General features: G+C 39.8%; 1 protein-coding gene across 3 annotated transcripts in view; it reads left to right on the plus strand.

Annotated features, from left to right (window-relative positions):
- The first annotated feature begins 3,408 nt into the window (after window positions 1-3,408).
- The window catches only part of Spag16 (sperm associated antigen 16), an 898,261-nt gene continuing 876,456 nt past the window's right edge, over window positions 3,409-25,213 (plus strand). For 2 of the 3 annotated variants that reach the window (NM_029160.3, NM_001271533.1), the window contains exons 1-3: window positions 3,507-3,658; window positions 19,506-19,552; window positions 20,816-20,911. In NM_029160.3, coding sequence (NP_083436.2) covers window positions 3,541-3,658; window positions 19,506-19,552; window positions 20,816-20,911 — 261 coding nt within the window. In that variant the 5' untranslated portion in view covers window positions 3,507-3,540. Of the gene's footprint in view, window positions 3,659-19,505; window positions 19,553-20,815; window positions 20,912-25,213 lie in introns of all 3 variants that reach the window. The other variant, XM_006496194.3, reaches the window with a different exon arrangement.

A 25,213-nucleotide genomic window follows, 5' to 3' on the forward strand; every position in this document is an offset into this window, starting at 1 on the left:
TTCTTCAGAGTCCTTTTGTACATTCCCGGGCAGGGCCTAGAATGATCTATTTTTCCCCACGAAGCCCTCATTTCTTTTAATTTAAAAGTACTAGAAACCAAGAATTATATTCAAAATCAGAGGGTTTATTTTTTCCTTTTTTTTTTTTCTGTAGCCAAAAGAAATGAGATGTTCTTTTGGGCTAAGCCCCTGTCACATGTTTCTCACCACAGAGAACAGGCTGACTCTGAATAACATGGTGAAGGGATATGGGAGGAATGGATTTTCAAATGGATGCTAGGGCAAAAAGAAAAAAAATATGTAGAGTATGGCCAAAAAAATGGGAATTTTTCAGCACAATTGCTACTCTTTCTATGAATTCAGAAATCCTAAAGCTGACTACCACTTACTGCAAAGTTTTGAAAGAAAAGGAAAAAAAAAAGCTACTTGTATAAAAATATGCAACAATAAATGGCTTGGTCTGTATTGGTAGCAAATGAATGCTAGTATCTTTGGAAATTGAATTGTACTCTGCAACATATTTGCATGTGAGCATTTTCTGCTTTGAAACTATACACGCTGCACGTGTATTCATTGTCAGACTGCTTTATGGTTTTGCTTTTAAAATGATTTCACTTTTGCATAAATGGAACATTTAGCCTGGGAGGAGATTACATTTGTTGTCCTCTGTAATTGTTGCTTCGTTTTGACTGTCTTCGCTGTTTTCCTTGTTTACCTCTTTCAGGAGCACAGGCAAAGCACAAAGCAGTTTCCTGCTCATTCATCAAAAATCGCTCAGGCTCCTGGCTCCCCCTGCCCCTTTAAGGAAGCATGTAAAAATACACCAATAATAATTTTTAAAAAGTATAGGATAAAAATATACCATAACACAAACTACCATGGTGATCTAAAGTGTGTTCTCCCTCTCTCTTCCCGTTTCTAATTTTTAAAAATGACATTTATTTACCTTTGCTAAGACAGAGCTCTTCTAAGAGAGCAGCAGGTATCACAAACTTCCCTCTTCTGCGTCCACAAGCATTATCTTTGTCATGTTAAGATATTTACATTAAATTGTTTTTTTAAACATTTCTAGCCACTGTAGGTATCAAAGGACTTACACAATTAAATGCTTAATTTCTTTGCAATTGAATATTTATTTATTTATTTATTTATAGACAGGGTTTCTCTGTCCTGGAACTCACTCTGTAGACCAGGCTGGCCTTGAACTCAGAAATCCGCCTGCCTCTGCCTCCCAAGTACTGGGATTAAAGGTGTGTGTCACCATGCCTGGCTGCATTTGAATTTTCAAAACATTAATGATCAGGTACATATAGAACATATGTTCAGTTGTAATTGGGTAATACATCTTGGGTGAGTTTAAAATTTGAAATCTACTACGTGGAAGTAAATAGATTAGCAACTCAGTTTCTATCTTGGTCATTTGGAAGCTTGACATAATGGACATACATACATATATATATATATATATATTTTGATGCATGTGTGTAAAATATCTCTTTTCCATTTGCACACCTTTGAATAAACATCTCTGACTTCTCTACCACACATAGTTAATACTGACTGAAGTTTGTATTTCAGGACTCTGTCAAACCATTTCTTATGTCAAGCGCTGGCCATGTCTAAAAGAATTATGCCTTACTAAATAACAATTCCTATATATTAAGCTCTTTAAAATATTAAATTTGGGCTTGTCACAGTCACAATATTTTAAGCATATTTTATTTACATTACTTATTGAAAATATCTGGTGTACTGGAAATGATAAGAATCTTTACATATTTTACTTTCCATTTTTTTTCCATTATTTTATATATAGTAAGGCGGCTCTTATAAGTCTTTATAAGGGAACCGAAAGCCGTAGTTCAAGGAGCCTAACTTTAAGTAAGACAATTAGTAAGCACTAGAATATAAACCTGTTTGTAGAAGATGATACATTACATTCAAAGACAACAGGCTTTGTAGCCGACAGAATAAACATTAGAAGCTCCAAGGGATGGTCCTCCATGTGTCTCTTGTTTCTGCCTGTCCTTTGAGGCATCAGCAGTGCCTGACCATTCCGCACCCAGGCCACTTTTCAGGGTTCAGTTTACAGTCAACCATTTGAAAGATGAAGCCAGATGTAAGCCAATGGATCCCCCATTTTCAGAATTCCTCTTCTGTATTTTTGCTTCTTTGCATTGAATGGGCACTCAGAACGTTTGCTGTGAGCAAACTCTTGAACTCTTCAGATACCATTGTGACCTTTATTCTAAGACGCAAAACCAAGTGTAATGGAAGCAGCTCATATTCCTTATCTCTGTATGCTCTGAATAGGTGGCTAATGCTCTGGTGATTTATAGCTAATAACAACACTTGAGGCAGGTGACATTATCCTCGGGCCTAGGTGTGGCTGTAGACAGGAAGTAATGCAAACGGATTCCAACCTTCAGGTTCTTAGTCACCCCTCTAGAAGTTACCAGTATTTTTTTTTTAATTAAATAAACGTGAGCTTTTATTTAATTATCAACCAGAGTTCATTAAGGAATGTAGAATTAAAAAAGAAAAAGAATCTGAAAGATGGTCTTAATGATGCCTATGTATATACACTATATAAACCAGAAGTTTCTATCACAGCAATGAGACACATGATTGGACAAATTAGTCAGTTCTCTCCTGCCCCCTCCTTCTTGTCCTCCTCGCTATTCCTTCTCTTTCCCCTTTCCATCTCCTCCCTGCCCTTCTTCCCTGCTCCCTTCCCTCTGAGGTAGCTCATTAGTTCTTAACTACATGCCCTATCCCAAATATCACCTATTAGACTTTATGTTAGGGTCATAGGTAGCTCATAATTTTTTATGGATGTGAGTTTACCTCAGCAAAAATCAATGGTATAATTTGATACGACTGGGACTATTCCAAGTCCGTGTGTAGGAAGCCGCGGTCCAAACAGATGTCCACATAAAAGAATTAAAAGATTGCTAGAAAGGATGTAATAAAGGTGAGCACCCCTACTTTTCATTGCTAGGGGTTTAAGGAGCTCCTCAAAAATGGTTCCTAGAACTTTCCCCACTTCTTCTAGAAATACAGAGACAAGTATCCCACCTTTTCTTAAGTCTTCCCTTCCCCAGAAATATTTGAGGTTCTCTACACATCTAAAAATTGAGGACCGACTTTGGCATGTGATAAACAAAGAGTAAAGGAAAGCAATGAAGAAAAAGGAAGCCGAAAAGAATGGCGTTAAAGCAGGCAAGCAAGCAAGCAAGCAAGCAAGCAAGCAAGCAAGCAAGCAAGCAAGCAAGCAAGCAAACAAAATGAAAACAAAAACACCCAAACAAGTAGCTTGTGTAAATGTAATATGAGTCCCTGGTTCTGGGCTTCAGGTCTGCAGTCCAAGCTTCCTGGGGCGTCTGGGGTAACTAGGCAACGCGTTGCCGTAGTAACTGCGGACGCGCAGAGGGCTTGACCGGGGCCTTTTGGTGCCCCGCTGGTCGGGGTGAGGGGTCCCGGGTTCTCGCGAGAGTCGCGACGCCAGTCGGAGGGGCACCGAGGGGCGCAGTTGCAAGCATGGCTGCTCCGTCTGGGGTCCCGCCGCTGCGGGTGCTGGAGGAGCTGGGCATTGGCTTGTCACCCACCGGCGAGGTGACAGAGGCGGTGACCTCCGAGGGCGCCTACTACCTGGAGCGTATCCTTCTGGTGGCCTCCCGGGCGGGCTGGTGACTGACGGGGCCTGCGTAGGGGCTTCCTGTCGGGGCGTCTGTGGACGCCATTGATGGAGTGTCCATGGGACCTCCAGGTGGAGTCCTTGCCAGCCCAGCTCTGTCCCAGCAGAAGCCATTTTAGGAGTGTAGGCTCATCTGTGGTTACAGTCATGAGCAGAGTAGGGAAGCCTTCCAGGACCTTGTAATTTACACCCTGACTTGTAGGATGGAGGCAATTGGCATGAAGGTGGCACAAAAACTCTTCCAACTCTCTGATGAATGGTACACACACACACACACACACACACACACACACACCCTCAGCATACCTTCTTAATAACTTCCATCAGATACTGACATATTAAGGGAGATCTGTATGTACCTTTGGGCACCCTGTGGTCTTGTACCAGGTCTCTCCATAGGGTTGCCTACCTTCCTCTGTAGTTTCTTTCGGTTTTGGCTGTTAAGTGGTAGCACTGTAATACCCTGCCGCCCCCCCCACATTGGGCTAATAAATGTGTGTGGAATGAGCAGGCAAATGCTTGGAAAAAAGCAACAGATCATGATGAGCAGTTATGAATGTAGGTACCAGAAAAAAAAAACGAATAATTTTATATGTATAATTAGGTTCATTAACTCTTTTGTAAGTCTTTAGCCTTCTCTTCTCTAGATAGGAAATTCTGGATTAATGCTCAGTGTTTGAAAATAAGAGCCACATACATACAATAGATAAATGAAAAATGGCTATCTATAAAGATGTTAAAGACAGTAAAAAAATCTATTACTATTATTATTGGAATAGTTATAGTATGGGTTTTTGTTGTTTGTTTGTTTTGTTTGGATTGGTTTTGTTTTTGTTTTGTTGTGTTTTGTTTTGTTTTGTTTTGAGACAGGGTTTCTCTGTGTAGCCCTAGCTGTCCTGAAACTTACTTTGTAGACCAGGCTGGCCTCGAACTCAGAAATCCGCCTGCCTCTGCTTCTGCTGGGATTAAAGGCATGCGCCACCATGGCCGGTTTAGTATCTTGTTTTTAAATTCAAGATCTCATAGATCCAGCAGTGATTCATTTTGGGAGCTTTAACAGGCTCAGTTAAGCAGAAAATATGTAGTATTATATTGGATAAAAATTATTTTTATAGGAGTTAAGTCTTGAAATCAATTTGAAAAAATGTGGGCTGCCTTAGTGTCATAAATGAATCTTTATAATCTGTTTCAGAATGTTCACTTTAAAGTTTAAAAAAATCATGTTATTATGTCTAATTTAATCTGTACCAAATATGAGGGTTTCCAGTGTTCTTCCTAGTGAATTCCAGCAAAACATTTGTAAATTTTTTGTCATGGAAATGATTTCTCTGGGCATAGTTTAGTTATTAATATAAGACCAATTGATAACATTTTGAAGATGTATTTTTAAAGTAAACATAGGATTCTTACACAATAAAACTTTAAACAAAAAATCAGATTTGTGGAAATTTCTAGAAGAGCACTGAATTAAAACTGCAACTTATTTCAGTTTTCACACCCATTTTTAAAAATTTAACATTTTTTTCATGTAATATATTTTGATCATGTTATCCCTTCCTTCCAACTTCTCTCAGACCCTGCCCTTCTCCCTCCCCACCCAATTTTATGGTCCCCCAAAACAAAAACAACAAAAAACGAGAACTGACTAAAAAGTAAAACACAGAACCGCCGCAAAAAGCAAACCCCACAAAATTGAAGTCAAAACTGGTGTTGGCAAAAGACACCCCAAGACCAAGTTCTCAGCACAAGGGAGATTTATTTGCCCCAGTCAGATAAAGGGCAGGGATTAAAAGACAAAGACAAAGATAGAGAACAAGAAAGAGGAAGAAGGAGTATTCATCCTTGGGTGGGGAGCTGGAGGGGGTACAAAGGACTGCCTCTGGATAGGGAGGAAACATATGTGGCCCACAGGCAGATGGCAGTTTAGAAAGGTTTAAGAGGAAACCCTGTGTTAGGATGAAGTGTTTAATTTTGACCTGGCATGTTGACTAGATGAGCCAAAGGGGGGCGGTTGGTTGCTGGACTTCAATTCTTGGATTGGTCTTGGCAGCCTTAGGAGGAGGAAGTGGGGAGCTTTAGGAATGCAGTCTAATGGTTTGTAGGAAGGGAATGGAGAAAAGCAAGACCTGTCAGAGCCGGTTGGCCGAGCTCCAGCTTGCTAGAGTCTTTCAAAAACAGACCGGTAAGACAGAAATCCTAAACAAAAGTAAAAGCGAAATGAAACAGAATGTTTCATTTCGCTTTTAAAAAATACCTTTGAGTTGACCTTGTGGTTTACAGCTACTCAAGGGCATTCGACCTATTCAGGGATGTAAATTGTGGTGTCATCCAATGACACAATTGGAAAAAACTGACTTTCCTGTTGCCAAGTGTTATCAATGTAGGTATCTTCTTAGTTAGGGCTGGGACCCTCTGTCTGCTGCCCCGTCTCAGTGACGGGGACCCCATCCCCATCTGGCTTGAACCTGTAATAGGATTTGTGTGTTTGGCCACACTCTTTGTAAGTCCATATGTTACCTACAGATCTTACCAAAATAAGTTAAATCACAGCTGCAAATGTAAGTAAATCTAAGTTTCAAGATTTTATTATCAAGTTCGTTAATTATCTGGTGTCTATGCTTTTCTTCCATCTCTTCATGGTTGGCTGATTACTATTTCATATTTCAACCAAAGGATAGCTGGGGAAGAGCAAAGTCAAACATTTAACCAGTGGGGTTTGCTATGTTCAGTGTTCAGGGAAGAGGTTTAGTCATGGGAGAGGCTTTAACTCTTAGTCAAAATGAAGTTTCAGGATTAATTGCGAATGCCAATTATCCTTGTATCCCTGGGCTCTCTTCACGTGCATAATTAGGAATTGACAGTATAATGTTATTTGACATTGTTTTGTAAGGCAATTATGATAGTTGTCGAAGTGAGACTTTCTTGGGTTTAAAGTCTATAGCCCTCAGGCTACTTCAGTGCCTAATAAAAATTATAGTATGCATAAGTGAATCAGAACTCCAGTGTCCTACATATATATGTAATCACCTCTAATTTAGCGCAGTTTGTCTTAGATTTCCCTTACAGTTTAGGTCATACTCCTGGTACTAGATAATGACCTGCCAGTATTGAAAAAGGCCTCTGAAAGAGGTTCACTTGAGTTCTCCAGGAAATCATCTTCTACCCTTCTTAAACAGTCAGACAATAGGGAACATGTATAGACTAATGTGGCTCAAGCCAGACACAAAAGCAGGACTCATCATTAGTGGCAGAGTTTCAGTTGTGCCTAGTAGATTTATGTCAACTTGACAGGAGCTAAAGCCATCTGAGAGGAGGGAACCTCAACTAAGAAAGTGCTTCCGTGAGATTAGGTTGTAGGCAAGCCTATGGGGCAATTTCTTGGATGGTAATTGATAGAAGACAGCCTACCCCATTGTGGTTGGGGCCATCCCTGGGCTAGTGGTCCTGGGTACTATAAGAAAGCAGGCTGAGCATGCCAGAGGGAGCTAGTCATCAAATAGCACTCCTCAGTGGCTTCTGCATCTGGGTTCCTACCCTGTTGAGTTCCTGTCCTGACTTCCTTTGATGCTGAATGGTGTTGAAGTGTAAGCCACATAAACTTTCTCCCTGAACTTGCTTTGGATCATGGTGTTTCATCACAGCAATAGAAACCCTCACTAAGACAGTTGTCAACTGATATACATGGAAAGAGGAACTTCAGTTGCAGAATTGTCTAGGTCAGTTGACCTGTGACCATGTCTAAAGGACATTCTCTCTCTCCCTCTCTTTCTCTTTCCTTCCTTTCATTTCCTTTCCTTTCTCCCCCTTCCTCCACCTCCGTCCTTCCCTCCCTCTCTCCTTCCTTCCTTCCTTCCTTCCTTCCTTCCTTCCTTCCTTCCTTCCTTCTCTTTCTATTGAGACAGGGTTTCTCTGTGTATGTCTGGCTGTTCTGGAACTCACTTTATAGACCAGGCTGGTCTGAAACTTACTGCGATTTGCCTGCCACTGCCTCCTGAGTGCTGACAGGGCATTTCTTGATTGCTAGTTGACACAGGCAGGCCCAAACCACTACTTCCTGCCATCTCTAGGCATATGTGGCTAGCTGTATAAGATAGGTTGCTAAGCAAACCAGAAAACCAAGTCTATAAGCAGTGTTCCTTCATGGTTTCTTCTTCATGACCCCGTTTTTCTTTTATGCCTTCAAATAAAACCTTTCCTCCTCAAGGGACCACAAGGTCAGTGCTCCATCCCAGTAACAGAGAAGCAAATTGGGATGATATGGAAGATGCTTCTGTTAAAATGCCTCCCAGGGGTTTTGTTATGGCTTAGGGAGGATATTCAGGAGACAGATCTCATGGCTGCAACAGTCTTCCTTGTGGGGAGCCGCCCTCACATTCGCGTTACAAGATGGCGCTGACATCCTGTGTTCTAAGTGGTAAACAAATAATCTGCGCATGTGCCAAGGGTAGTTCTCCACTCCATGTGCTCTGCCTTCCCCGTGACGACAACTCGGCCGATGGGCTGCAGCCAATCAGGGAGTGACACGTCCTAGGCGGAGGATAATTCTCCTTAAAAGGGACGGGGTTTCGCCATTCTCGCTCTTGCTCTCTTGCTCTCTTGCTCTCTTGCTCCTGAAGATGTAAGCAATAAAGCTTTTGCCGCAGAAGATTCCGGTTTGTTAAGTTCTTCCTGGCCGGTCGCGAGAACGCGTGTAAGACTTCCTTGGTACCTGTTGCTTGTTATCACGGACTCTTGTTTCTCCTGTGAAGGGCTTCACTATGTAATTGCTTCTGTGTTTTAAACTTCCACAAAGTGAATTGGCAGCAGGCATGACTTGGCTCTTATCTTTCCTGTCATCACAGCATTTAGAGAACTAGTCAAGTGATGTATGAATTCCTTACAGAACTTCTTGTTAGAAAAATACTTGCACTATTATAAGATATCCCGGGATAAATAGTTGTTTACTGAACTCGAAGAAAGTCTGGCAGTGGTTGTTAGTGATACTTTTTAAAGTCATATTTTGAAGATGTTTCAGTTGTAGTAGTGACTAAGGACTGCCTAGAAAGGTGTGGCTGTTCAGGAGTTCCCAATTGCAATTGTTAGTTGCAGGCTAGGATACGTTTGTATTAAAGGGGCTAAAGGTTAATTGATTTTGGTGTTACTTGTCAAAACCAAAACCTTTTTCAAGGAAGGAAAATGAAATACACACTTTAGGAAAGGGAAGTATTATCTTTTTTCCTTAACTCTACTTCCCGACTGGTGTTTAACTATTTTGTCTTTCTGTGTATTCCACCAGTAAGAATTTAGGCTTAGGCTGTGTAAATGAGTTTGCTGCCGGCTTTATGGTCCCCACTGTCCCAGGAATAGTCATGGCTGAGTACAGTTAAAGTTAGGCTTTACAGCATCTTCAGCTCTGGGTATAGACTCAGTGTCTACAGCTGTCAAAGTAAGGATTCCAGAAACACCCCGGAACGAGCTGAAACATTAGAGTGGTATCCCGTCTACGATAGCTGTTTTCTGTGCAGAGCCTCACTGCAGGAGTACTTTTCACTGATAACATTTACTAAATAAAAATTCTATCTTTATTGACTTTATTGTTGTTTATTGTTTTTTAACATTTGGTTATTTTTAAAACAAAATAATGTTAATTAACTGAAAGGAAGTAGCAAGTATAATGGATTTACAAGTATCTTTCCTTCCCTTCCTTTATTTCTTCCTTCCTTTCCTTAAAAAAAAATGTTTATAAAACAGACAACATCTGTTTCAGAGTTTATAAAATGATACACCCTGAAATTTTATAATATTGTAAAATATATTTGTGAAATAATTAGTAACTTCTAAATAATTAATGTTTCCAATTATCATCAGAAAAAATACGTTTTTATACTAGAATTTATCATTCATGTATATATATATGTGTGTGTGTGTGTGTGTGTGTGTGTGTGTGACAAGTTCCACAGACTGAGATGATTGACCTCAAAGGGGGAGGCCTCCTGGAACCAATTGTGGTACTCTTGGCTGGAGAAAAAATATTGAGCTGTAGTTCTCATGGCAATCTATCTGTTTTGTTTTCTCTTATTCCTTTTCTTATTTACATGTTCCTGGTAGCCTAGGCCAAGATCTTAAGTGAGAATAATGGGTAAGAAACCATCCCTAGAGATAGGGTCACTAACATGACCTTATCCCCAGGGAAACCAACACTTTACTTTCTAAATCACTTACAAGTCTATTATGATAGATAAAAACTTTCCCAACAATAAAATTTCATATGGCTACACCTGTATCATTGGAGGAGGGTTTAGGTATATAGTAAAGAAAGCCTTAATTATACCTAATAAAAATTGGAAAAAACAAACAAACAAACAAAGAAACAAAGCCTTAATTAGAAAGAATTGAAATAGTTTAAATTTACATATTGAAGATTTATAAAAAATCAGGCATTAGATGTTAAATAATAATTGACCATGGGGTTGGAGAGTTAGTTCAGTGGTTAAGAGCACTGACCGTTAAACATTTATTAACCTGCTCCTGGAAACACGCCACTAGCCTTGGACGACAGCCTCCACTGAATACATCCTTTTAGAATTGTTATATTTTGATGACTAAGAATGATATTACCTGTTCTGATTGTGATTCACTGAATACATAGTTTCAGAGTCGTAATGCTTGGATGATTTTTGTGCTTTATTATGCCAAATGATTTTTGTTGGTATCTGTGATTGTTTCATTGGATATAGTTTCTAAGATATGTAATGTTTGGTTTTTTAATGTATAAAATCCCCTGCTTGAAAGCTGCAAAATGCACTCAGATTCACACAGCCTCTGTGTTTGTTTCTGTTTGTCGCCACTTAATCCTTACCCACCTAGCTTCAAGGACCCTCATCCTAGGGGATCCCCCCATACCTGACTGGGGTGGTCTGTGGCATATATATGTATATATATATATATTCAGATAGAAATATTTGATAGCTTTAATGTATATTCCAAACCAACAGCTATGGAACTAAACCCAGGATGCTCAGTATTACATGCATTAATGCCATGGGCTGTTTAGAGAGAAAATCTGTTCGGTGCTCTGTCCTGTCGTCTATGTTAACTCTAATGAATCACACATGTAACTGTAAATGATGAGTTTAATGCAGTAGATCTGGGCGAGCACTGAGATTCTTTGTGGCTAACAAGCTCCCAAGATGCGACAGGTCCGGAGCCTATAATTGGAGCCACAAACTCCGAGACAAATATCCTGATTTGTAGCCATTATATTTCCAGATACTGTTGGGCATGCTGGCACATGCCCACACTCCCAGGCCTCAGAGTTTTGAGCAAAGGTGGCGCGGAGCGGCAGCTCCAGGCTAGCTGTTCCAGGCTCTGCCTCAAAACCACCACCGCTAACACATTGTTCAGATGGAGGAGCAGCGTACAGAGCCCCTGTCTTTGTGTCTCCTGGCTTACTAATTGGAAAGATCCATATATTCCCACCCAGCATGAGAACTATAGAGTTTGCATGTTAACTGACAGTTCTTCCCGCTATGAGAAGATGTCTAATAGCTGTCTGGCACCAGAGCAGCCAGGGGCTTTCCATAGCTTTGGGTACCTATATGGTGCTGGTAATTCAGGGGACTCACGCAGACCTGTTAGTAAAGCTTGCCACAAGTAATCGACAGTGAGAATGTGACCACAGGCATGCAAATCAGTTGTCGTCGCTTGTGTATATTTGTCAGTTAACTTTAGGCTGGTAGTCCTAAGCAATAGAGAAGATGACAGTGATATTTGCTATTTATAGCACCCTTTCTGTTAGGGAAGTAAAATGCTAAAAAGGGAGAATCCCAACTAATTGTTGTTGTTGTTGTTTTCTTTTTAATTGCTTCTGTGAACATTGACTCTGAGAAGATGGCAAAGATTACATAGTGATTTCTGCCGACAGTAGCTCTGGGGAGTTACAGAAAGCATGCATTGGTGATGTTTGTTCTTTCTAGAGATGCTGCTGGCTGTAATCACTCCCTACGAGTGTGTCAGTGGAAGAGGATTTCATGGGAAGAAGTTTGTTTACTGCTTTAAGCTGCAGATTGTTCATTGATTTCTGCCCGTGGCTCATTTGCAGAAGAACATACTTGTGACCCATTACGGCTGTCATCTCTGCTGTCAGTCCAGCTAACGTGTTTCTCTGAGGCACCTGGTCTTGAAGCTGGGTCTTCTGTGCTACTATAATTATGTCCCTGTTCCATGACACTGTCCGAGCACGCATTATAAACAGTGGCCTATCTTCTACTGGAATCCACAAAATCAGGAACTAGGGCAAATTTTGCTTGTTTAGATACTAGCATTTACTCCCTTTATGACTAAGTACCAAGGAGTGTTTTGTACTGTAAAACTCCCAAGTCCCTACATTCCTTTTAGGAGTCATGAATATGTGGCAGAGTGGGAACTGCAGTCCCCCGCCTAGACTGTAAGTCAACCATAAGGTGTCTGGCCTGGAAGGGGGGCTCTGGGCATAGGCAGGAAGGTGCGTCCATCGAAAGGACCGGAGTAAGAGCAGGCTATAGAATGAGGCTTTTGCAGGGGCGAGTGTATAGAAGAAGAGCAGGAGTGAGAACCGAGGGCCACGGGAACGGTGACAAATGAGACTTGGATCTGGAGTTCAGCATTACCATCATTTTATTCTTTGAAGGAGTAGTAGGCAGATAGTAGGCAGCGACCTTTGAACTGCTCAGAGCCAGCTTGGCACCATTAAAACAGTTTTAAGTCCAAATGCTCACTTACTTTTCCCAGTGGAAAATGGCTCTGCATGCAAATCACAAAGAGCTTAATTGCCTGGACATTTTCTACACAGGACCTCCTGAGAGATTAGCAAACAGGAGAGGAAGGTGTTCAGTAAAAGCCGAAGCAAAGAGTTAGTTTTCAGACAGTTTTCTGTGATTTGCTCCTTTCCACCCTTGCTAGATTTCTCTCCAGAGGAATGCTCCCCAAACATTTTCACACAGAATGCTCCATCAGATTCTTCTTCATCTCATCTCTGAGGATGCCCCAAGGGTCGGGGGGAATCAGTATCCAAATGTAGTGCATTTTCTTTAGGAGACCCTCAGAGGCTTTGGAAACAGAACTGTCCCATGTGCTGGGCAGTTGATCTGTTTTCACTGGGTGGATCATGAGTTGGCCTCTGATTAGAAGTTCAGGTTTACACTATCACTAGAGAGGTTAGAGTCAAGGCTGTGCCTTCAAAGTTGTAAGTCTGTGAGACTCTCAGGGTGCACTGCGCTGCTCAGTGTCTCTCTCATTCCCGTTTCTCTTTCTTCTCCTAATTTACAGGTTCACTGAGGTCTGCATTTCCAGTGACAAGCATTATTTTTACATTGCCACAGAATCACTTAGCATTAGCTTGTGCATGTGGCCATGTGTTGCTAGCTATCCAGACAACAGATGCATACAAATATCTACGCCAAAGTACAGCTGCTTTGTCAAGAGTTCTGTAGCAGTGCATGCGAGATGAGTTGCTCTGGGAAGTTTTTCTGTACACATCATGTTTTGTGCATACTTAAAGATATCAGTCAAAGAGTGTATCGGCTCCTCTTTCGGATGCTTTTCTCTGGTTTGATCTTTCTTCTTATTAATCCTTTGGCCTTGGTTAAATTAATGATCAGTTCTATAGCCTCCAGCTGATTCATGCTTCTCTCTCCTTTGTGGTGCTCAAATTGAGCTATTTAAATGATTTTATTTAGCTGCTAGGAAGGTGCCCCTGAGAGGTGGGAAATAACTATGTGGGTTCATTACCCAGGATATTGAAAACAAAATTTTGTATTTATAGTATCTAATATATTAATATACCCCATATTCTTACTGTGCCAGTACAGACACAGTATATGACAGAGAATTTTTGGAATCGAACCTAAGAAACGTTGTCTCTGTCATTTATAGTTATGCAATCCCTAGGAAATCTTCTAATTTTGTTTTCTTAATTTTCATCTTAGAGATGACTGGGGCATTGAATTTATTAGGGTCATTTTGAAAGTAAACATTGCTAGAGTCCTGGGAAATGCTTCCATGGGTTATAAAGTGATAATTTTCATATAATCTCTTATTTTTTATTGTGGGGGAAGCATTATGTTCTTCATAATTAAAATTATTGTCTAGGATATTTGCTGGAGAGGAGGATAGGAGTTCTGAGTGTTGTGTGACATTGCCAGTGTTCTGAGGACAGATCACATTTTCATCTCTATATTACCATTTTAACAACTCACCTGGGGATTTAGTCCTCATCGGGGCAGTATGTGCTTATTTTTACGTGCAGAAGATTTTGGAATATTTTCTTTTTTAAGGAGTTTGCTATGCATGTGTAGGAAGAATGACATTATTTTCTGTAGACTGACTAGGAAGATGTGCTATTGAAGTCGCCTTGGGGTAGCCCCTTCTCAGAAGAGACTAATGCCCTTTAGCTGAGCAAAGGACATCTCGTTTAAGTAAATAAAAATATGTCAGAAAATGCAAATCTAGAACGGAAGGGAAATTTAGAATGGCTTGCATTGTTTGTTCTTTCATCTAAACAATGAGCGAAGACGTCTCCATAGATGCCCATCTCTTTCTAGGATAAGAAAAGGAATAGTAACTTAAAAAATGGTTATACAGCCCTTATGTAATGCAAACACCATTCTAAATGATCGTCTCACACATTTTGTCTTTTGGCTCTGTTGAAAGCACAAAAAGTAGTGTGTTAGCTGGACTACCCTAAAATGCTGTGCAGTGGTCCCTCCTCGGGGTAGTTATGTTCTGTTTTGACATTCTGGAGATAAAATCCAGGACCCCATGCATGCTCAGTAAGGTCATGTGTGGCTTTGTTTGTTTGTTTGTTTGTTTGTTTTCTGCTCATTATATACTACACGTTGCTGTCTGACACAGCCTTTAACATATTGAAGCTGTGACTTCTGAGACTTGGTTTTAAATGCTGTTGTGGTTTCTACATCATGTATTCCTAACTCTGATGTAAGCTTAGCTACTACATTTAAACGATGTTTGAGCAGCCTGTGAAGAGACTCACGTTAAGACTGAACCAAGGCCTCCATCCAGCTGTTAGATAGCTGTCAGTCAGCTGTCCTATCAGTACATGCCTTAGCTCAGCTGTCAGATCACTGCCACCTCTACCCTTTACTATGTCATCATGGTAGACCCTAAGAATCGTCCAGCTAAGTAGCATATGAGTTCTTGACCTTCAGAAAATGTGACACAACAAATGTTTACTGTTTCCTTCTAATCTTTATTGAAATATGATTGACAATATAAATTGTTACATTTGAGCTGTACAATGTAAAACTTTGGTACACATATTGAGGACATTTGAGTACTTAATACACATGATGGTTTGAATGACAGTTTTATGTAAAAGCCGAGTTTTTCTCCCAGACCCAAGTTCTGTGATTCAAAATATGTATAAAAACACCTTGGCCATAGGCTTTGGCTATTTTCTGACCATCTTATACACTAATAACCTATTTATTCTGATCTAAGTTCTGCCACATGGCTGGTCACCTCTGCTCAGCTCCCATGGTTCTGACCTCCTCCATGTTCCTCCGTCCATCCTCCTGCCTGGCTCCATCCCTCTGCCAATCAGATGCCCCACCTCCTAGTTCCTGCTTCTGCCACAGGTCAATCAGCTTTAATTGACAGGTGTTGCATCCATACAGTACAGAAGGTTTTCTCTTCAGTTTCCCTCATGGTCTCCAGTTGATGGTGCTAAGGTAATGTGTCTTGTTGAAGGAAGTATGTCATTGGATGCGAAGGTGTTTTATCCCAGCAAGAGAAAAGAACTAATACAATGTACCTGCTTCCTATAGTCACATTTTAAAAATGTTTGCTTTAGGTAACATACAAAATAATTTGATCCATTCTGATATCTTACACATTTATATCTTCATTTTGATTCATCGTCCTCTCTGTCTCACCCCCCTCTCTCATTCTGTCCTCCCATTTCCCACTGACCTCAGTCGGATACCGTGTACTTTGACATCATGAATTTGATATGCATATGTTGATAACATACCTAGATTTTGCATATGAGAGAAAGCATGCACCATGTGTCCTGAGTTTCTTCTGCTTTTAACATGATGATCTTCAGTTCTGTTTTCCTGAAAATGGCACAGTTTTTAAACTTTATAGCTGAACAGAGTTCCACTGGGTATGTGTGTGTGCCATATTCTCTTTATCAGTCATGTTAATGGATATCTAGGCTGTACCTGTGTTTTGGCCTTTGTGTACAGAGATGTTGTACAGGTATTTCCTAGTATGCTGACTTTAGTCCCTTTGGGTTTATACCCAGGAATGATAACCTGCATCATGAATTAGCTCTGATTTTCTGCACCCCCCCCCTTTTAGCTCTTAATTTGGAGTGATGGAACTACTAAAATCTATGCTCTTTGAAAAATATCAAGTATATGACACATTATTGTCACTTAGGCCCCATGCTGTGTGGTAGGCTTCTGGAACTTACTCACCTCAGAGATCTGAAATTTGTTCTCTTTAATCAATGTCTCTGTTTTATCTCCACCTTTAACCTGTGGTAACTACCTTCTACTTTCTTTTTCTTTTCCTTAAAAAGAAACTTTTTTATTGATTTTTTTTGTGAGTTTCACATTGTGCACCCCAATGTCATTCATCTCTCCTTTCCCTTGTACCTACCCTCCACCCTTGCAACCTCCCCACCAAAAGAGAAAAAACAATCTCATTGTAGAAGTTGTAGTGTGTCACAGTGTAAGTGTGCCACAGCTTACCCATTTGTCCACTTGTCTTTGCTTGCAAATGCTCATTGCAGTAGCTCATTGGTCTGGGGTCTCTGACCAGTTCTGCCACTCTCATGACACTGGGGCTAGCTATTTTGTCGGCCATAGTGGGCAAGGGATGAGTGAGAGGAGGAGGGCATCTTCCCCTCTCCCACATTGCTCCAAGGCAGACAAGTTGCTAGGTTAACTCTCCCATGCTCACACCCTTGGGGCTGGCTCACCTGGGCCCTGCCAGCTCTACTGTGCTGCCCAGGTGAGGGGCAGGGCCAACTCTCCCAGCTGCTGCTGATGGTGAGGAGCAGATCTCTTCCTTCCCAATGCCATCACAGCAGGCAAGGGGCAGGGCCAGCTCTCCCACAAGTATCCCCTCCAGCCAGCTCACCTACAACCCTCACATCCAGGGTTTAACTCTCACATTGACTATGCAGCCCAGGTAACATGCAAGGTCTGCTTTTCCAAGTATAATAGTAGGTGAGGGGAAGGACCAGTTCTCCCCTTCTCAGGACCCAGGGGCAACTCACCCACAACTCCTGCTGTGTCAAGTACTGCAGCTGGCTATGGATTAGGTCAGCTTTACTGCTAAGAAGCCCCCAGGGTCAACTATCCCATAATGCCCAGGTGAGGAATGGGGCCAGTTCTGCACAGTTCTCAGACAACACATCCCCAGGCAGCAGACCAGACTGGGGACATATGCTTGGCCTTTGAGCAACAGACCCCTGCTGCTTCAGGTCCATGGACTGAGTTGTGGCTGGCAGTGGTAGCATAGTCCAGGACCCACCATGGTCCCAGGTAGCAACACTGAGCACTCACATCAGCTGTTCCCCACCACCCTCAAGTCCACAGTTCTGCCTCTCATCATTGTGACCACATCTTTTTATTTTCTTTTTCCCATTTCTGCACTATTTACTGAGGTGCTAACCTAAGTATCAGAGTGGCCATGAAACTTGGATTATACATATATTCAGAGGACTTAAAATTGGTGAAGAAAAAGTAACTTAGCAATATGGCAGCCACCATCTTGGTGCTCCCTAAGGCATTGCTGGCAAGGCTGCTGGCAAGGCATTAAAGGGGGAGGAAGAAAATCCTACTGGGAATTGTTTTGCAGCAAGAGATAACTAGCCCAAGCAGTCATGTTTCTCCTTGGAGTATTTAATTTGGATCCATTGAAGTTATGAAACAGATTTCAGGCATACACAATCTGTGAATATTTGTTGCTTTATCTTTGAACTAGTTACTTTTAAGCCTAATTACTTTCACCATATTATTGAGAGAGACACTAATGCTTGACCATAGAATATCGACTGTTTGACAAATGTCTGGTACCTGGGGATTGGCCAAAGGTGAATTAGGATTAAGGATCTCATGTGAGTGACAGGACTAAGGCAGATAGTGAATTGTGATGGGTGATGAAAGTACTGAGTGTTAAGAATGTATTTAGAGGCTTAGAATCCCATGTGAGAAAAGTGGCCAATACTTCTAGTATTTATCCAGCACAGCATCCCTGCAGACCATGGGGAGGCTGTAACATCACAAAGCCTGAAATCTGGGTTGATTCCCAACCTTGGTCCAAGGTCTTGAAAGTTGTATCTTTGATTTTTGATATGTAAAATGGAGAGAATAGCTCCAGACTCATAATAGGATGAGGAGTTAGTGTCTTAGTACATGGGAAATAGGTAGGTCCATGCCTAGTTCTTATTAAATACTGTGTTATCTATTCTTCTTATAAATAATAGAACCTGTCATCTATATTAATATATATATACATATATATATGCATACATATACATACACAATCACTTCAGACACAAAACAATTAATGTAACCACCAGAAAAATTTAAAAAATGGACTAGTTTCATCTTTGATTTTAGTAACCATTACTGTATACTCACATGTCTATTTCACAGTATTTAAGCTCAGAATCTCAATTCAAGAGTAATAGTTCCAAAAAACTAAGCAACCAACCAACTGAAAAAAATCATGCCCCTAAGACTATTGCAAGTATTTATTATTATTTCCTTGAGTGTAAGGTTATGTTAAATATTTCATTCGTTACTAGAGTAACACAGCATTTAGAGTTCTCACAGCCGCACTTCTAGAACTCCTGGTTGCTAGAATCATTTTTGTAACAATATTTTAGGCATTTATAAAATATTGAATCGGTTACTATGTTAGTTTATACATGCTAAGCATTTAGGGAAACTTTAAGCAGAACTTAATTAGAAACCTAGATGTATTTCAAAAGTAGAGATTTAAGTTTTATTCGTGTAAACGTTAATGTGTCTTTCACTTATTCCTCAGGATTAGTGTGCCTGCTGTGTCTTCACTTACAATACCTGCAGCCAAGTAATGCTCTGTTACAGGATGACCATTTAGAAGCTTTTGAAAATTCAGTTTTTATTCAGATAATTAGAAAAGTTACTATTTTCTTACAGTTTCTTGTTTATTATGTGAGAGCTTGCACACATATACATGTTCAAATGTGTATATGTGTGTGTGTGTGTGTGTGTGTGTGTGTGTGTGTATTCCTTTGTGTAAGTTCAGTCATAGTCATGCCATGGTATGGAGATTAGAGGACAACCTCCAGTATCTGTACCCGCTTTGCACCTGTTATGAGAGGGTGACTCTTGTTCACTGATGCCCTTCTAGCCAGCTGGCCTTTGAGCCTTCCATCCTGTTTGCTTTTATGTGGGTTTTGAGACTCTGAACAAGGATTTTCATGTTTGCATGGCCAGCACACTACCCACTGGGTACACACCTAACCTTCTTTCTAATTCATGTTATCTTAACGATATTCTGTACTTTTAAAATACTCATAGAATCAAACTGGGAATTATAAGATAATAGTCATTCAAGCAGATATAAGTGTAGATTTCTATGGACTAATTGAAATAATTTACATCTAAGTTTATAGGCCTTATGAAGAAAAAGGGTTGAAAATTAAATTATATCTATTTACAAGTTTCATATTGAAGTAATTAAATCAAGTACTGTATTTGAAGTCAAGTAATTTTAATCTAATAACATTATTCCACTTTTTTGCATTTAAACTTGACAAAATGCTTAGAGGTCACCATAACGGAAACATCGGAAGATGAATGCGAATATGAAGAGGTAACCTATCAGCTTTGTATCTCAATGAGTTCGCTATAGTCATCCCTATGAGTGGTTGGTCTTATTTCCTGGAGCATTATAGGGACTTTATTTAAGATAAGCTAGGTTTTGAACAGAAGTTATGTATTGGCTGTGAGCTGGGGAAATGCCTTTTAATGTGTGCACTGTCTAGGACATCTGCCTATTTTGGTTCCCTCAGCATCACTGCTTATGCTCAGCTCCTGTGACCTCCCTTGTCTATGGCTCCATAGATGGCTATTCCCACATAGGAACCTTCCCATCGTCCTGGCTGTTCTTAGTGGGGATTGCCAGGTTGCCAGTACCAGTTGAAACTCAGGCCTCTGGTTTCTTCTATCCTTCACTTTAGCTCTGCAAAACATGCTCCTGTCTCAGCATTTTCCTTTAATTCTTTGTTCTCATCAAAATCTGCCATTACGTCTGAGACTTGGATATAAAGTCATTTTTAGGTGTCAGAAACTGAACAGAGCAATGTGGAAGAGAGCCTGGCAGCCCGTGGCTTAGGCAGGCAAGAGGCTTGTTACTTATACATATTTATTTGAACTCGGCAATGAAAAGCTTTATTTAGAAAGAAATTTTCTGAAATTAAATGTAGATATGTTTCCTTCTGTTTCCATATCAACATTAGTTAAAAGTGATGCTTTTTATTTAATTGCATAATTTACTTCCTCAGTACAAGATCCTGTGTGAGACCTGCTCAATATTGTGCCCTATTTCTTGATTTTTAGATGGGTGGTCAACTATAGTATAAAGATTGGTCTGGAAAACTCCATAAATAAAAAATATGTTTAAAATTACTTTATTGTAGTTGGTTGTTATGATTGTTATGTTAATATTATCATCATTACTGATTTCTGGTTTTGTTTGTTTGTTTTGTTTTGTTTTGTTTTGTTTTGTTTTGTTTTGTTTTTTGAGACAGGGTTTCTCTGTATAGCCCTGGCTGTCCGGGAACTCACTTTGTAGACTAGGCTGGCCTCGAACTCAGAAATCCGCCTGCCTCTGCCTCCTGAGTGCTGGGATTAAAGGCGTGTGCCACCACCGTCCAGCCATTACTGATTTCTTATTGTGCCTAGATTATAAATTAAACTTTATTGTATGTTTATATAGAGACAATAGTATCTTTAAGGTTGGTAACTAAACATAGTTTGAAGTACCGTTGGATGTTTGAGAATGTATTCCTCATATAGGTTGGGGACTGCTGTATGTGACTTGACATCTCTGTCCATTCTTCCTGTCCTTGGCTAGATACCAGATGACAATTTCAGCATTCCTGAAGGAGAAGAAGATCTGGAAAAAGCAATTCACATCATTGGAGAGCAAGCCAGAGACATCCATATTTTGGTGAGAATTTGAACACTACTCTAGCTCATAGTACAAAGTGAATACATTTACATGAAGCTTTTGACAGTCGCAACATCAAATTATGAAACAGAATACTATCATCTGAAATATCTTTTCTCTTATATTAACCTTTATAACACCCCCACTTAAAGCGAGCTTTAGCTATTCTCTGAAACATCTACATATAATGTCTACTCTTACATGAGTTTCCAACAACTAATACCTTCCCTGAGAACTGATTAATCCAATAAGAGATTAAACCAAAATTATTCAAATCTGATACTGAATGTATCAACTGTGTACAGATCATGTAAGCTGTACAATGCTTTATAAGCATTTTGTGTCCTCCTTTGCCCAGAAGAATCAAGAATATATGAAATGTATAATGTTTGATAACACTTTCTTTCCTGGGACATGAACTAATTTGTTAAGAATAAATAAGAAATAATGTGTGATTATAATATGAATTATAGAAAACAAGACTCTTGCCATCTTTATAATACTGACAGGAATATTAAAAAAATTGATCATAATTTAGTTAGCCTAAAACCACTTCACAATTTCATACCGATATTAATTTAAAAGGATGTGAAGTTTGGCTTTTTCGGTGGAGAAGGTCTGTTAGACTTTGTTCTTCCTATGTTCATGTATCCTCTTTGTGGTGAGTAGACTTCCTTGGTTTTAGAAATACATCGAATCTCCCAATACTCTCTATACATAACAATGGAAAACCAACTGAAAATGAAGAATCTGTGAGTTCACAAGCTATTAGATCCTGTTATGACTGCAGTGATGTAACTCATGGTGAAGAATTTTGTCATAAAGTCGGTGGATACGTTTCCTCTGGGAAGACAGAACATGGGGAGGCCTACATATTGTTATTAGTTGGTTGGATATCTCAATGCTATGACTTATCAGAAAAAAATTAAAACACAACATTTTGGATGAAATAAAAGACATGATTAATCAATGGTCATCTTGCCTCTTAATTTATCATTCTATTAATAGAGACCATGAACTGGACTCTAAATAAAATGTATGTGTCTCATATTTAAAGTGATTTTTAAAAACATGGAAATATAGGTAATGCTATTGATCTATTAGTTATACTTTATACTACAGTTTTTCCAAGTGTTGACATAAGTAGTTAGGGATATATATGCATATGGATATATGTAGGCATGAATGCATGTATATCTCTGTATGTATTCCTTAGAGAAGGTCAGTATATAATTTTACAAAAGGAAAGTCTTACTTACAGTTTAGTTGAATTTCCTTATCTAAAGTTTTCTTGTAAGTATAGTAAATTTTTTATAAACTTTGATCCTTGCTTATTTTACTATCTTTTGTAGTATCAACATATCTAATGATTTTCAATTTTTATAAAACTTAGAATTTTGATTTTTAAATATTAGAATAAAATTATGTTTAAATTTCTGACAGTTTGGCCTTCTTTCCTTCTTTATCGCCTTCTCTGAGACATTTAGATGAAAGGGATTTCTTGAGGATGTTTGTGCCGTTTTTTGAGCAGTGTAAGGGGTGACTGGCCCCTGTTACAGCCTTGTAGTCACAAGTCTCCAGAGCCCGGTGGAGACCTGAAGTGCTGCTTTTCTCACTCATCATTTTATTCTGATTTGTAAAGTGTGTTTATTTTCCACGGGATCTGTATGTTAGCATATAAAAGCTTTATTGTTTGCCAGGTGTGGTGGCTCATACCTTTAATCCCAGAAAAGTGGAGGCAGGTCGGGCTCTGTGAGTTTGAGGCTAGCCTGCTTTTCACAGTGAGTTCCAGCCTAGTCAGAGCTACAGAGTAAACCATGTTTGAACCTCCCCACCAAATTTTTATTGTAGCCAGTTATGATGGCATACTATGGTGGTATATGTGGCAGGAGTATCATGAGTTGGAGCCCAGCCTGGGCTACACTAATGAAATTTTATTGTAATTATTTTAAGAGAAATAAGTACATATTTCAGAATTTAAATTTTCATATCATAACTCTTATTATAGCTCACATAAACAATCTGTCCGGAGTCCTCTATCGTTTCCAAGAGTATAATAGCATGCTAAATAAAAAAGTATAAAAAGCCCCCTGGGCGTTTCTAGGAACTACAGAGAATGCATCCCTTTAGTATGTCATTCTATTTCTCCGTTTTTCCCACTTCCTTCTCTCATTTATCTTATATAAAATGACTCTTCACATTTATTGAAAAGTTATACTCTAAAATATTTTCAATTACTTTAAGAATTAACACCAGAAAAAGTGATACTTTAGTATACTGAGGATTAAAACCTCAGGTATTGTGTTTGCTATGCCCTGGCATTTAAAAGCTCATGTCAAAATAAATATGTGAAGCAATTTTAATAGTTATAGACTCAATGATTAAATCACACTGAGCATATTTGTTATTGAGTTCATTTGTTCTTGATGTATACATTTAACTTGAATTAAATAACAAGGAACCATATGGCCAAAGTCTGGACCATGGCTTATCCATGCCAGTATAATTGATGTTATATGAATTAAGGAGTTGATGGAGTGAAAGCCTAAATAAATTGAGTTTTATCTTTTAAGACTGCTTGGGTTGTAATATAACTCTCTTTACTCACTAGTAAAATGAACATTAGTTTTTAAACTCATTGACTCTACAACATTTAAAAACATACCAGCGTACTCCTACATGACTCAGTGCTTCTCTGCAATTTAATAGTTGATGAGTTTTTAGATCTGTAAAGTTTGTACACTGAGGAATCTTTTATACTTTTCTTCTCTCCCACTTAGCATATCTTTGATCAACAGTCTGTCTCTTTTTCTTAAACTACTACCTTTTGCTCATTCCAACCTTCCTTTAATTTCCATCTAAAACTATTTCCAAATGAAAATGTCAAGCTTATGTCTTATGTTTTGAAATCTTCGTTTTTTTCTAGCCTTCCACTTACCATTTGGCTTCCAGGCTAGTTTTCCAAGCATGGCTAAGTCTACCTTTGTTTTCAGTAGGCTTTTGGGTCCATGTGAGTAGACTACTGGTGTGTAGCAGCCTCATGGGCATTTTTAGAAACTTCAAAGAATGCCCTCCATTTTAGTGTGTTTTTCTACTTTTGTAGTTTTCCCAGTTCTTATCCATCTTATATAGAAATGGCTTTTCACATTTATTGAACAAAAAGGTGAATAAACATTTATTATTATACGATGAATGATTATTTCTAGAAATAATATTGAGCCCTATCGTAGTAATTATGCAGCTTTTCTGTTGTAGTTATTATTATACTACTATGGCATGACCCTTGTCACACGGTCCTTAGCTTCTGCAGCAATCCTCAAGGACATTAATTATGGAGGTTTAGATAGTTTTATGCACTGTTTAAAAATACCTTTATGAAGGGTAGTCCAAGCTATTGTCTCTAATTAATCAATTAAACAGTATACATTTATAACAATTTACTTTGAAATGATTTATTTTTAATTATGTGTAAGAGATTGTGTCCGTGTAATTATGTGCACATGAGTGCAGGTACTTGTGGAGGGCAGAAGAGTTCATATAACTTTTGAAGCTTGAGTTACAGGAGGTAACCTCCCCACATGGGTGCTGGGAACTGAACTTGGGGTCTTCTGGTGGAGTAGCACATATCCTGTTTGTGGGGCCCAGGATGTGGGGAAATAAAGGGGATGGGAGAGATGACCCGCGTCCCGCCAGAGCTCCTGGGTTCTGGGCGGGCAGACTCAGGGGACTGCTGCACACTCTCCATGCAGCCTGGGTGGACATCTGGCTGTGGGAAGCCATGGAACCCCAGTTCACAGGGGTAGAGAGGGAGCAGTCCGAGGTCCCTGGACTTTATGAAAGCCAGGGACGACAGGTTCTAGCTGTTGGGCATCTCAGGACTTTGATTGACAGCACAGAAGAGCTGAGAATGGGTGGGGGCCCCAGGCGTGGCTCGGTCTGTGCTGGGGCCGAAGGTAAAAGGGGCTAGGAGAGAAGGCACTGGGTGGTTCCCACTCGGGCTAGAGTCTTCGGTACGACCTGGCAGTTGGAAATGCTGAGAGGCCTTCCCAACGGAGATTAGCTGCAGGAGATTAGATGCATCTCTTTAGGGGAAGGCCTATTTCATCGCTCCAGCATGGCGGTGAGTCTAGATGAAAGGAGGCAGTCTATGGTTTTAGAGCTTTATTGTAGAAAACAGAGAGAGAGAGAAAAGGTAGAGAAGTAGAGGCCCGCCATGGCCATGTGGAGAGAGGGGAGAAGGGAGGAGGAGAGAGGGAGCAAGAGGGCTAGAGAGAAAGCAAGACAAGCAAGAGAGAGAGGATT

Source organism: Mus musculus, chromosome 1, assembly GCF_000001635.26.
Source record: "Mus musculus strain C57BL/6J chromosome 1, GRCm38.p6 C57BL/6J".
In the NCBI taxonomy this organism is placed as follows: Eukaryota; Metazoa; Chordata; class Mammalia; order Rodentia; family Muridae; genus Mus; species Mus musculus.